General features: G+C 41.6%; 1 protein-coding gene across 1 annotated transcript in view; it reads right to left on the minus strand.

Annotated features, from left to right (window-relative positions):
* LOC115113465 (collagen alpha-2(V) chain-like) overlaps positions 1-15163 on the minus strand; it is a 69860-nt gene that overhangs the window by 16525 nt on the left and 38172 nt on the right. The window contains exons 2-16 of the mRNA XM_029641152.2: positions 13324-13548; positions 12978-12997; positions 12805-12870; positions 12430-12483; positions 11139-11231; positions 9413-9490; positions 9182-9226; positions 9010-9063; positions 8681-8734; positions 5070-5123; positions 4926-4979; positions 4703-4756; positions 2769-2813; positions 1493-1546; positions 1144-1188 (exon numbers count right to left, since the gene is read on the minus strand). Coding sequence (XP_029497012.1) covers positions 1144-1188; positions 1493-1546; positions 2769-2813; positions 4703-4756; positions 4926-4979; positions 5070-5123; positions 8681-8734; positions 9010-9063; positions 9182-9226; positions 9413-9490; positions 11139-11231; positions 12430-12483; positions 12805-12870; positions 12978-12997; positions 13324-13548 — 995 coding nt within the window. The remainder of the gene's footprint in view (positions 1-1143; positions 1189-1492; positions 1547-2768; positions 2814-4702; positions 4757-4925; positions 4980-5069; positions 5124-8680; positions 8735-9009; positions 9064-9181; positions 9227-9412; positions 9491-11138; positions 11232-12429; positions 12484-12804; positions 12871-12977; positions 12998-13323; positions 13549-15163) is intronic.

Consider the following 15163-nt stretch of genomic DNA (forward strand, 5'->3'; position numbering starts at 1 on the left):
TATGCTAGTAGCAACTCTAGTGTGTTGAGTAATATGCTAGTAGCAACTCCAGTGTGTTGAGTAATATGATAGTAGCAACTCTAGTGTGTTGAGTAATATGCTAGTAGCAACTCTAGTGTGTTGAGTAATATGCTAGTAGCAACTCTAGTGTGTTGAGTAATATGCTAGTAGCAACTCTAGTGTGTTGAGTAATATGCTAGTAGCAACTCCAGTGTGTTGAGTAATATGATAGTAGCAACTCTAGTGTGTTGAGTAATATGCTAGTAGCAACTCTAGTGTGTTGAGTAATATGCTAGTAGCAACTCCAATGTGTTGAGTAATATGCTAGTAGCAACTCCAGTGTGTTGAGTAATATGCAAGTAGCAACTCTAGTGTGTTGAGTAATATGCTAGTAGCAACTCTAGTGTGTTGAGTAATATGCTAGTAGCAACTCTAGTGTGTTGAGTAATATGCTAGTAGCAACTCCAGTGTGTTGAGTAATATGCTAGTAGCAACTCCAGTGTGTTGAGTAATATGCTAGTAGCAACTCTAGTGTGTTGAGTAATATGCTAGTAGCAACTCCAGTGTGTTGAGTAATATGCTAGTAGCAACTCTAGTGTGTTGAGTAATATGCTAGTAGCAACTCTAGTGTGTTGACTAATATGCTAGTAGCAACTCCAGTATGTTGAGTAATATGATAGTAGCAACTCCAGTGTGTTGAGTAATATGCTAGTAGCAACTCTAGTGTGTTGAGTAATATGCTAGTAGCAACTCTAGTGTGTTGAGTAATATGCTAGTAGCAACTCCAGTGTGTTGAGTAATATGCTAGTAGCAACTCTAGTGTGTTGAGTAATATGATAGTAGCAACTCTAGTGTGTTGAGTAATATGCTAGTAGCAACTCCAGTGTGTTGAGTAATATGCTAGTAGCAACTCTAGTGTGTTGAGTAATATGATAGTAGCAACTCTAGTGTGTTGAGTAATATGCTAGTAGCAACTCCAGTGTGTTGAGTAATATGCTAGTAGCAACTCTAGTGTGTTGAGTAATATGATAGTAGCAACTCTACTGTGTTGAGTAATATGATAGTAGCAACTCCAGTGTGTTAAGTTATTCTATGAATTTCATAAACAGTTGATAATGAGATATGTTATGAGATATGTCTTACCATCGGACCTGGTTTGCCAATGTTCCCAGGAGGACCTTTCATACCCTACCGTAAAAAAAAACAACAACAGTTGATTGGATTCAAATAGAAATACAATCGTCCGTTCTTGTAAAGACATACATCGTAAATGTGTATTGTGTACGTTTGACAAAGACTGTACATGGCCACAAAAATATATTTGAAATAATAATTGAGCACTCTAGGTGAATATAAGCTTGTTATGTGGAGGTATTAATTGTATACCGTTAATTGTGTACTTAATTGTATATAAAAAGCAGCAATACATCTGAGAATGCTATTATTGGCTGTGTGGAATAATGAACTTTATTAAAAGTGTTCTCATTCTTACCGGTATTCCATTAGCTCCTAAGCGACCTCTCTCCCCAGGCATGCCTCTAGGGCCCTAAAAAGACATAAGTCATGATTGCTTTTACAGTGGCAGAACAATAAACATATAAATGTAAGAAAAAAGTGACCATTCGAGTAAAAGCTTTAATTGGCAGTGAGTTGACGCACTAGGACGAGGCCTTTCTACAGTCCTGCAAATAGGTCCAACTGCTGCTCCTGAGCAACCATGAAGCAACACCATTAGGCTTCATGTCTTATTAATTAAATAGGCTTCTACGAAAAGGAAAAAATCATTTGGAACATTTGTTGTATTTGTTTTATTTTCATAATTTATTAATTAAACTATGCCTGTTAGTTATGCATATTGCATTGTTCATTTTAGACCTGCATTAGACTGTGAAGGAGCCAACTGGTCAAAGCCAACACCAGGTTAGACTGTGAAGGATCTGTACTGGTCAAAGCCAACACCGGGTTAGACTGTGAAGGATCTGTACTGGTCAAAGCCAACACCGGGTTAGACTGTGAAGGATCTGTACTGGTCAAAGCCAACACCAGGTTAGACTGTGAAGGATCTGGACTGGTCAAAGCCAACACCAGGTTAGACTGTGAAGGATCTGGACTGGTCAAAGCCAACACCAGGTTAGACTGTGAAGGATCTGGACTGGTCAAAGCCAACACCAGGTTAGACTGTGAAGGATCTGTACTGGTCAAAGCCAACACCAGGTTAGACTGTGAAGGATCTGTACTGGTCAAAGCCAACACCAGGTTAGACTGTGAAGGATCTGGACTGGTCAAAGACAACACCAGGTTAGACTGTGAAGGATCTGTACTGGTCAAAGCCAACACCAGGTTAGACTGTGAAGGATCTGTACTGGTCAAAGCCAACACCAGGTTAGACTGTGAAGGATCTGTACTGGTCAAAGCCAACACCAGGTTAGACTGTGAAGGATCTGTACTGGTCAAAGCCAACACCAGGTTAGACTGTGAAGGATCTGGACTGGTCAAAGACAACACCAGGTATGCATCCACCATTTTGCTTTCACCTTTCTTATCTTTTTGATTGGTGCAGAAGTTGAGAAATCTTCTAATGATCAAATAGCAAATTGCTATCAACATAAGAGTTGCTCTATTTATGTCAGTGGTCTTTGCTTTAAATTGGTATCAACATTACAGTCACTCTATTTATCTTAGTGTTCTTTGCCATGATTTGCAATTTGTCAGAGACAGCACAAGTGGTTAGTACACAATACTGTATATTTAAAATATGTTCCACTTACCATAGGGCCAGGTGTGCCAATCGGACCAGTGGGGCCTAATGCACCCTAAGAGATCGATGACAGAAACATTGCATTCATTAATACATGCTTAGCAACACTCTACAGCACGTGCCCAAACTCATTACGCGGAGGGATGAGATTCTACAGTTCTTCACTCCACCCTTGTACTTGATTGATGAATTAAGACATAGACACACGCCTACACATGATAACACACACACGTATGGATTTTGAGTTGTAGATATGTGGTAGTAGAGTAGAGACCTGAGGGAACATACTTCATGTGTTGTGAAGGTCTTCATTTAAAGAAGAAAACAATAAACCTGTAGACACTCAGCCCTTCTGTGGAATGAGTCTGACACCCTGATCTACAGGAATGTATAGTTATATGTATCACATATTATCTGTTATCTGTATGAAACTGATGTATCATGACTAGAAATAACTATGGGGTCTACATGAATCATGAAACCAGTTAGTTATAACATGATATCTATAGGAATATCACTGTCAGTTATAAAACCAGTTAGTTATAACATAATATCTATAGGAATATCACTGTCAGTTATAAAACCAGTTAGTTATAACATAATATCTATAGGAATATCACTGTCAGTTATAAAACCAGTTAGTTATAACATGATATCTATATGAATATCACTGTCAGTTATAAAACCAGTTAGTTATAACATAATATCTATATGAATATCACTGTCAGTTATAAAACCAGTTAGTTATAACATAATATCTATATGAATATCACTGTCAGTTATAAAACCAGTTAGTTATAACATAATATCTATATGAATATCACTGTCAGTTATAAAACCAGTTAGTTATAACATAATATCTATATGAATATCACTGTCAGTTATAAAACCAGTTAGTTATAACATAATATCGATAGGAATATCACTGTCAGTTATAAAACCAGTTAGTTATAACATAATATCTATATGAATATCACTGTCAGTTATAAAACCAGTTAGTTATAACATAATATCTATATGAATATCACTGTCAGTTATAAAACCAGTTAGTTATAACATAATATATATAGGAATATCACTGTCAGTTATAAAACCAGTTAGTTATAACATAATATCTATATGAATATCACTGTCAGTTATAAAACCAGTTAGTTATAACATAATATCTATATGAATATCACTGTCAGTTATAAAACCAGTTAGTTATAACATAATATCTATAGGAATATCACTGTCAGTTATAAAACCAGTTAGTTATAACATAATATCTATATGAATATCACTGTCAGTTATAAAACCAGTTAGTTATAACATGATATCTATAGGAATATCACTGTCAGTTATAAAACCAGTTAGTTATAACATGATATCTATAGGAATATCACTGTCAGTTATAAAACCAGTTAGTTATAACATGATATCTATAGGAATATCACTGTCAGTTATAAAACCAGTTAGTTATAACATAATATCTATATGAATATCACTGTCAGTTATAAAACCAGTTAGTTATAACATGATATCTATATGAATATCACTGTCAGTTATAAAACCAGTTAGTTATAACATAATATCTATATGAATATCACTGTCAGTTATAAAACCAGTTAGTTATAACATAATATCTATAGGAATATCACTGTCAGTTATAAAACCAGTTAGTTATAACATAATATCTATATGAATATCACTGTCAGTTATAAAACCAGTTAGTTATAACATAATATCTATATGAATATCACTGTCAGTTATAAAACCAGTTAGTTATAACATAATATCTATAGGAATATCACTGTCAGTTATAAAACCAGTTAGTTATAACATGATATCTATATGAATATCACTGTCAGTTATAAAACCAGTTAGTTATAACATAATATCTATATGAATATCACTGTCAGTTATAAAACCAGTTAGTTATAACATAATATGTAGATTGTCTACCTTGGATCCGACACTTCCAGTTTCTCCTCTTAAACCCATTGGACCTGAGTGACCCTGAAAGATGGAATGTGTATTTCTCCATTAATAATAACAATAATAATAATAATAATAATAATAATAATAATAATAATACATTTCATTTGTATAGTGCTTTTAATTACAGCGTTAGCTCAAAGCTCTAAATAGGCAAAAAAATATATATATTGAATGGGGTTATACTTACTCTATGGCCTTTCAATCCCGGAGGCCCTGGTGTCCCTGGAAATCCTCTAGCTCCCTGAAATACATTACATGGTAATTGAGTACAGCATTTCAGTCATTTTAGTAATAATTTCAAGCATAAGACTTCTATTGATATATAACTTACTGCTGATCCAGGGAATCCCATCTCTCCTGAATTTCCAGCTTTCCCTGCTTCTCCCTAGGATGACATCACAAGAGATGAGTAGCATTTACTAAGTATAAAGGGTGACGTTTTTTACACATCATGGGGGAGTAAGGTTAGCATGCCTTCAATATAGTATGTTCATGTCTTTTGAGATTGTTTCTGTTGGGAAGGTTATTGAACAGGGCTCCGGGCAGCCGAGCGGAAATGGAGGAAAACTCGCCTCCCTGCGGACCTGACATCCGTTCACTCCCTCCTCTCTACATTTTCCTCTTCTCTCTCTGCTGCTAAAGCCACTTTCTACCACTCTAAATTCCAAGCATCTGCCTCTAACCCTAGGAAGCTCTTTGCAACCTTCTCCTCCCTCCTGAATCCTCCCCCCCCCCCCCCCCCCTCCCTCTCTGCAGATGACTTCGTCAACCATTTTGAAAAGAAGGTCGACGACATCCGATCCTCGTTTGCTAAGTCAAACGACACCGCTGGTTCTGCTCACACTGCCCTACCCTGTGCTCTGACCTCTTTCTCCCCTCTCTCTCCAGATGACATCTCGCGTCTTGTGACGGCCGGCCGCCCAACAACCTGCCCGCTTGACCCTATCCCCTCCTCTCTTCTCCAGACCATCTCCGGTGACCTTCTCCCTTACCTCACCTCGCTCATCAACTCATCCCTGACCGCTGGCTACGTCCCTTCCGTCTTCAAGAGAGTGAGAGTTGCACCCCTTCTGAAAAAACCTACACTCGATCCCTCCGATGTCAACAACTACAGACCAGTATCCCTTCTTTCTTTTCTCTCCAAAACTCTTGAACGTGCTGTCCTTGGCCAGCTCTCCCGCTATCTCTCTCAGAATGACCTTCTTGATCCAAATCAGTCAGGTTTCAAGACTAGTCATTCAACTGAGACTGCTCTTCTCTGTATCACGGAGGCGCTCCGCACTGCTAAAGCTAACTCTCTCTCCTCTGCTCTCATCCTTCTAGACCTATCGGCTGCCTTCGACACTGTGAACCATCAGATCCTCCTCTCCACCCTCTCCGAGTTGGGCATCTCCGGCGCGGCCCACGCTTGGATTGCGTCCTACCTGACAGGTCGCTCCTACCAGGTGGCGTGGCGAGAATCCGTCTCCACACCACGTGGTCTCACCACTGGTGTCCCCCAGGGCTCTGTTCTAGGCCCTCTCCTATTCTCGCTATACACCAAGTCACTTGGCTCTGTCATAACCTCACATGGTCTCTCCTATCATTGCTATGCAGACGACACACAATTAATCTTCTCCTTTCCCCCTTCTGATGACCAGGTGGCGAATCGCATCTCTGCATGTCTGGCAGACATATCAGTGTGGATGACGGATCACCACCTCAAGCTGAACCTCGGCAAGACGGAGCTGCTCTTCCTCCCGGGGAAGGACTGCCCGTTCCATGATCTTGCCATCACGGTTGACAACTCCATTGTGTCCTCCTCCCAGAGCGCTAAGAACCTTGGCGTGATCCTGGACAACACCCTGTCGTTCTCAACTAACATCAAGGCGGTGGCCCGTTCCTGTAGGTTCATGCTCTACAACATCCGCAGAGTACGACCCTGCCTCACACAGGAAGCGGTGCAGGTCCTAATCCAGGCACTCGTCATCTCCCGTCGGGATTACTGCAACTCGCTGTTGGCTGGGCTCCCTGCCTGTGCCATTAAACCCCTACAACTCATCCAGAACGCCGCAGCCCGTCTGGTGTTCAACCTTCCCAAGTTCTCTCACGTCACCCCGCTCCTCCGCTCTCTCCACTGGCTTCCAGTTGAAGCTCGCATCCGCTACAAGACCATGGTGCTTGCCTACGGAGCTGTGAGGGGAACGGCACCTCAGTACCTCCAGGCTCTGATCAGGCCCTACACCCAAACAAGGGCACTGCGTTCATCCACCTCTGGCCTGCTCGCCTCCCTACCACTGAGGAAGTACAGTTCCCGCTCAGCCCAGTCAAAACTGTTCGCTGCTCTGGCCCCCCAATGGTGGAACAAACTCCCTCACGACGCCAGGACAGCGGAGTCAATCACCACCTTCCGGAGACACCTGAAACCCCACCTCTTTAAGGAATACCTAGGATAGGATAAAGTAATCCCTCTCACCCCCCTTAAAAGATGCACTACTGTTCCACTGGATGTCATAAGGTGAATGCACCAAGTTGTAAGTCGCTCTGGATAAGAGCGTCTGCTAAATGACTTAAATGTAAATGTAAATGTAAATTGTGACACAGTGCAGTCCATCTTTGAATGCAGTCCATGGAATGCAGTCCATCTTGGAATGCAGTCCATGGAATGCAGTCCATCTTTGAATGCGGTCCATGGAAATGCAGTCCATCTTTGAATGCAGTCCATGGAATGCAGTCCATCTTTGAATGCAGTCCATGGAATGCAGTCCATCTTTGAATGCGGTCCATGGAAATGCAGTCCATCTTTGAATGCAGTCCATGGAATGCAGTCCATCTTTGAATGCAGTCCATGGAATGCAGTCCATCTTTGAATGCGGTCCATGGAATGCAGTCCATCTTTGAATGCAGTCCATGGAATGCAGTCCATCTTTGAATGCAGTCCATGGAATGCAGTCCATCTTTGAATGCGGTCCATGGAATGCAGTCCATCTTTGAATGCGGTCCATGGAATGCAGTCCATCTTTGAATGCAGTCCATGGAAATGCAGTCCATCTTTGAATGCAGTCCATGGAATGCAGTCCATCTTTGAATCCAGTCCATGGAAATGCAGTCCATCTTGGAATGCAGTCCATGGAATGCAGTCCATCTTTGAATGCAGTCCATGGAAATGCAGTCCATCTTGGAATGCAGTCCATGGAATGCAGTCCATCTTTGAATGCAGTCCATGGAAATGCAGTCCATCATTGAATGCAGTCCATGGAATGAGGTCCATCTTTGAATGCAGTCCATGGAAATGCAGTCCATCTTGGAATGCAGTCCATGGAATGCAGTCCATCTTTGAATGCAGTCCATGGAATGCAGTCCATCTTTGAATGCAGTCCATGGAATGCAGTCCATCTTTGAATGCAGTCCATGGAAATGCAGTCCATCTTTGAATGCAGTCCATGGAATGCAGTCCATCTTTGAATGCAGTCCATGGAAATGCAGTCCATCTTGGAATGCAGTCCATGGAATTACAGTCCATCTTTGAATGCAGTCCATGGAATGCAGTCCATCTTTGAATGCAGTCCATGGAATGCAGTCCATCTTTTTATGCAGTCCATGGAATGCAGTCCATCTTTGAATGCAGTCCATGGAAATGCAGTCCATCTTTGAATGCAGTCCATGGAAATGCAGTCCATCTTTGAATGCAGTCCATGGAATGCAGTCCATCTTTGAATGCAGTCCATGGAAATGCAGTCCATCTTGGAATGCAGTCCAAGGAATACAGTCCATCTTTGAATGCAGTCCATGGAATGCAGTCCATCTTTGAATGCAGTCCATGGAATGCAGTCCATCTTTGAATGCAGTCCATGGAAATGCAGTCCATCTTTGAATGCAGTCCATGGAATGCAGTCCATCTTTGAATGCAGTCAATGGAATGTCATCAGTACTTCTGGTGAACAGAGATGAGAGTTTACTCACGTCTTCACCCGGCTTTCCTGGTGGCCCTTCAGGTCCCCTTTGTCCAGATTGACCCTACAACAGAAGATTATGATAAGACATTATAATGCATTATAAATAATATATTATATCTGTCAGCTTAATGTCAAGTGTTGCCAGGAGATTTAATGTTCAACATAAATAGTCTGCCACTTTTGTGTTGTATGTTTTCCAGAAGATGGATGTGACTACTGTGGTGCCAACATGACTCAAGGTGCTATTCTTTATAGACACATAGTTGAGAATGGTGGCAATAAATAGGGAACACCGGACCAGAAACATAACATATGACAAGGAGAAGGTTGTCATACCATGTGACCTGGATCACCAACTTCCCCATGGGGTCCTTGCGGTCCAGAATGGCCCTGAGAGAGAGAGAGAGCGAGAGAAAGAGGGAGAGAGAGAGAGATCAAAGAGAGTGAACAGCTTGCTCCAAATATAATTGTTTGAAATTATTTTTTTAATTCGTTGTTTTTAACTTACAGGGTTTCCATTTGGCCCAGGAGGTCCTCTTGCTCCTGCCTCTCCCTAAAACACAGGTTGCATAATTGTACACAGAATCATAAACGTTATGAGCCCACTTACACCCATAGTTCAACAAATTCAAAACATACACCAACATCACCATAAAAGCTAAATTATCCAAGCCATAGTAAATAAATATGGCACAAGAAACTTGTGTGACCCAATATGGTTCCACTGCACCCTTCTTACCCTAGTTCCTGGCATCATGGCCATTTGGCCAGCTGATTTCTCATCCCCAAATCCTCCAGCCATCTGAGCTCCCAGTCCCTGGGGAAACAGAACAGTGATTTACAGTATTGGATATTCAACCTGAAACTCAGAGGACATCTCCTCTCCTGTCCTGTGTGTTATGAAATCTTCAGGGATCCTGTGGTTCTGTGTTGCAGCCACAGCGCCTGAAAAACCTGCCTTGAGGAGTACTGGAAACATATGGAAGACCAGGAGTGTCCAGTCTGCAGGAGGATCTCCTCAATGCCTTTCCCAGCAGTGAACCTTACCCTGAAGAGGCTGTGTCAGGGCTTCCTACAGAAGAGGAGCTCCAGAGATGCAGCTGGGTTCCAGAGGCTCTGCACTCGACATAAAGAGAAACTCAAGCTCTTCTGTCCGGAGGATCAACAGCCTGTCTGTTTAGTGTGTCGGGATTCAAGAACACACACAGGACACAAGTTCTGTCCCATATTTGAAATTGTCCAGGATCACAAAGAAAGAGTAAAGGTTGAACTGGAGCTCTTGAAGGAGAAGCTGGGTCTTTTTACTGAAGCCAAACTAACCTGTCATCAAACAGCGAAGTACATAAGACAGGCCGATTTTACACAAATGCAGATCAGGATAGAGTTTGATGATCTTCTGAAAATTCTGCTAAATGAAGAGGAAGGAGGCCAGGATACGTACTCTAAGGGAGGAAGAGAAGGAGAAGATTTGGATGGTAAATGAGAAGACTGAAGAGATTACCAAAGTTATCTCGAGTCTTTCATATCAGAGCCGTAGAGGAGTGTCTAAAGGGTGACTATATCCCCTTCCAGGAGAGATACAAGGACATTCTATACAAGGCCAGATCCCAGTCCACAGTAGCGGATCCACAACTGCACTCGGGAGCACTAATAAATGTGGGCAAACACCTGTAGACCTCCACAAGTCTGGTTCATCCTTGGGAGCAATTCCCAAATGCCCGAAGGTACCACATTCATCTGTACAAACAATAGTACGCAAGTATAAACAGCATGGGACCATGCAGCCGTCATACCGCTCAGGAAGGAGACGCGTTCTGTCTGCTAGAGATGAACATACTTTGGTGCGAAAAGTGCAAATCAATCCCGGAACAACAGCAAAGGACCTTGTGAAGATGCTGGAATAAACGGGTACAAAAGTATCTATATCCACAGTAAAATGAATCATATATCATCATGACCTGAAAGGCTGCTCAGCAAGGAAGAAGCCACTGCTCCAAAACTGCCATAAAAAATCCAGACTATGGTTTGTAACTGCACATAGGAACAAAGATCGTACTTTTTGGAGAAATGTCCTCTGGTCTCATGAAACAAAATAGAACAGTTTGGCCATAATGACCATCGTTATGTTTGGAGGAAAATGGGGGAGGATTGCAAGCCGAAGAACACCATCCCAACCGTGAAGCACGGGGGTGGCAGCATCATGTTGTGGGGGGGATTTTCTGCAGGAGGGATTGGTGTACTTCACAAAATAGATGGCTTCATGGGGAAGGAAAATTATGTGGATATATTGAGGCAACATCTCAAGACATCAGTCAGGGAAGAATACACTACATGATGGTAACGCTTAACAATAACATTGCCTTTAGAAAGGGTTTATACTTATTGACAGTCAATTAAACATTTATAGACATGTTATACACTTGAGATGATACATGCTTATGAGGGGTGGGTATTGTGGTACATACTCCTGGTGGACCCTGGTTTCCTGCAGGCCCTGGTTCTCCTGGGTTTCCAGGCACACCAGGCTCTCCGTCGTATCCTGCTTGTCCACGCAGCCCCTTTAGATAGATAATGTCATGTTAATATAAGCAGGATGAAGCAACTCATAAGAAGTAAATACTGTGTCATTCATTAATTGCCAAATCGTAAACTTATTACTGTGTAAACCTCTTTTTTTCCCCCTCTCAACTCTTGTATTGATATCAGTGACCCCTGAGATCTCCATTTATGTTTAGTAGCATAATGTGTAGACAGTCATTTTGTCTTGTGTTCTAAAGCAGGTTTTCTAGTTGATACGCAATAACAGTGGAGGATGAAAGTAGACACAATGAGAAACAAAAAATAAATCATGAGAGGTACACCGAGGACATATTATGTCATAAATCATAAAGAGTAATGATGTTCTGCTAAATGTATGTCCTCAATTGGATCAGCATTCCAATGAGAGGGACATGTTCATTCATCATTTAGGTTTTTGTTGTGAACTGAATTTAAATGAAATACATACATTTGCGGAATGGCTCTTTTGGGAGTGCATTCCAATGATAATGTAATGTCATTGAAACTGAAAATAAATGGTGTGTTGATTGTTTGTTTGTTTTTATCCCAGTGTTTTTCAGCACAGAGAAACATCTCCACACAGTGCACAATATATCATTGTTTGTCTACAGTCTTTAACAGGTCATGTACTGTTGATTATCTTTGAAGATACTGTATTCTATTTGAGCATAACAATGAAAGCCATTTTTTAAATTTTATGTCCATAATTACATACATTAGTTGCTTCTCTGAAATACCCTAATTCAATAGAGACTGAGTAGTATGTAAATTGTCATGTCTCAGCTTGGTTGTCCTGGAGAGGAAATGACACCATTAAGGCTGTGTTATATCTGCCATTATATAATGACTAAATATTCCTTTAGCATATTTTCCAAATCAAGCTACATGACATTGGGTTTTTATAAGACAAGCTCTGTGTGGACTGCACAGTTGGGGCCACATGGATCACTTCTGAGGGGGTGTCACAGAAAAGGGTTGGGTGATCATACTATTTAGGTCCAGAAAAAGGAATGATTAAGGATTTGCGATTTGGCAAAGATCCAACTTGTATTGAAACTCACTATTTTTTGTTGTTGTCAATGTGTCAATGTAAATAAGTATTCAGTACAGAACTCCAGCGTAGCAACAACGTGATGTATTTGCTCTACATGCATCCTAGAGGTGTGTGTGTTTTCACAAGTCATGTTTGGAACGTACAGGTCTTCCTTTCTGGCCTCGGTCCCCTCTGAATCCTGGAGATCCGGGAGGCCCCTGTTGTCGAACAAAAAGAACGGATGGGAAAAGCCACACTAATGTCCCTTCATTAATCACATGATGGCATCATTACTGATATGGAGGAAAGTCATTATTGATGCTCTGTCAAGTGCAGGTAGGTAACTGTGTTGTAGGTAACTGTGCTCTTCTGCCATCTAGAGTAGACTGAAAGAGTCTTACAAAATCCACACCACAAGTGAGAAACAACTGGTAAAAAACATAAGCCTTAAAGCTGTATTTTGGTGAATCTCGACAAAGCACTATATCACAAACTCAGTGTATAATAGATTCTGAAAACAGAGTGATCTATAAGCTTACCATAGGCCCAGGACGACCTCTGATCCCAGTCACCTGTGGTACATCTCCAGGTTCTCCTTTCTGACCCTACAAACCAAGAGCAAGATTGCAGATGTTGCTTCACCGTTAAAATCAAGTTAGTGACAAGATATTGTAAAGATGTTTAATAATCACAAGGAGATCGTAAAGCTTACCCTGTAGACTCTGCCAACATCTGAAAATGACAGAACAGACATAAATTATTATCTTACAAAAGCCTGTAGTCTACAGTGTCATGAGTGTCACCAGTGTCATCTGTGCCATGAGTGTCATCAGTGTCATGAGTGTCACCAGTGTTATCAGTGTCATTTGTGCCATGAGTGTCATCAGTGTCATGAGTGTCATCAGTGTCATGAGTGTCATCAGTGTCATCTGTGTATTAGTGTAGTAGTAGTTACACATTCAAACACAGTTCATACTGGGTTCTCTCATAACAAATGTGTGTCTTTGTCATGACTTGGGGTCACTACAGATTTCCGGTCACCCTTTCCGACCGCTCACCGGGTCTGCCATTGCCACTGGTGTCTGTGCTGCCCTCACTCTGGCAGATTGGACAGCACTCTCCCTCTGGGATGATCACTTTCTCACAGTTGGAGAGCTCATCGCACTGGATCTCGTCGCACAGGACGGCGCCGTTGTCGCACACGCAGATCCGACAAGGCTCCGGTTTCCAAATGTCTCGGTTGGTGTACACCTGGCCATCAACCGTGCAGCCCAAGTCATCTCCTGTGGAGGGTGGAACAGACAGGAAAGGTCAGACAGGAAAGGCCAGACAGGAAAGGTCACACAGGAAAGGTCACACAGGAAAGGTCACACAGGGAAAGGTCAGAAAGGGAAAGGACAGACAGGAAAGGTTAGAAAGGGATGGGTCAGACAGTAGAGGTCAGACAGGAAAAGTCACACAGGGAAAGGTCAGACAGGAAATGTCAAACAGGAAAGATCATGCAGGGAAGGTCAGATAGGAAAGGTTAGAGAGGGATGGGTCAGACAGTAGAGGTCAGACAGGAACGGTCAGACAGGAAAAGTCAAACAGGAAAGGTCAGACTGGGAAAGGTCAGACAGGGAAAGGACAGACAGGAAAGGTCAGACAGGAAAGGTCAGACAGGAAAGGTCAGACAGGAAAGGTCAGACAGGAAAGATCAGACAGGAAAGGTCAGACAGGAAAGGTCAGACAGGAAAGGTCAGCAGGGAACATGAGCAGCAGAAAGGAACTGTGATGGGTAGGAGCATATTAGAGAGATCTGCATTTCTGTGAATAAATTGATGAGAACAAGGACAGGAAGAAGTTGAACACAAAAAATTGGACCGCTGCTCTTAAAATTCACATTAAGGATAATGTGGTGTCATTGTTCATTTGTACAATGTGTTATCGCTAGATGCTACAATCATAGGCAGAAGGCAAAGAGGATGCCTAGTTCTGGGTTACTACATTAAGATAGATGTTACATGTTGAAAAATGTAATAAATGCCACAGTCCAGAACTGAGATAGATCAACATGAAGACACTAGTCATTGAAGGCGATGCACTGGTTAAATGTTATACTTCAGACTTTTATAGTGGCTTGTGAACATGTTCTCATAGCTCTCTTCCTATTGGCTTCCTGTGTGGCTTCATGAGAGATTACATGTTTCCTCATTGGACATCGCAAAACCTTCTGCTTTCTTTACTGGCAGGCAGTATCACCAACAACAAAGTGAACACAAACCCAATTGGACACTTTAAACACAGAAGAATGAATGCAATGTTAGTGTAACAGAATCGTATTATTCTGTATCCTTAATCAACAACAGGTAACTGTGTTTAGAGGTAATGTGGAGCATGTGTTTTCCATTAGGTACTTGATAACATCTCAGTTCAACTGCAGGAAGAAGAGGGTTCTGGAAAAGGTGACAGTCGGTTGTAGTAAAGTCTCCCCACTGTCAGACATGAGCTAACTTCCTCCAATGGAATGCCATGAAAACCTGACTTACAGACTCACAAAAAAATGACCCAGCCACCAATGAAAAATGTCCCCGCATAGATCTACCAATAAAATACTAAACGTTTATTACACACACACAGAAAAGTAGTGGAAAAGGGATATTAAACAGTAATGGTGCTCTATAAAACACAAACCATCTTGAGTGCTTATGCGAATTTACAACAAAGTTTCATGGGTTTACCTGGTCTAACTACCCCAAATGCAGGAGAGACTTGGCTATATTTAAAAAATATATATATTTGACCTTTATTTTACTAGGCAAGTCAGTTAAAGAACAAATTCTTATTTTCAATGACGGCCTAGGAACAGTGGGTTAACTGCCTGTTCAGGGGCAGAACGACAGATTTTGTACCTTGTCA

This window comes from Oncorhynchus nerka, linkage group LG3, assembly GCF_034236695.1.
Source record: "Oncorhynchus nerka isolate Pitt River linkage group LG3, Oner_Uvic_2.0, whole genome shotgun sequence".
Lineage (NCBI taxonomy): Eukaryota > Metazoa > Chordata > Actinopteri > Salmoniformes > Salmonidae > Oncorhynchus > Oncorhynchus nerka.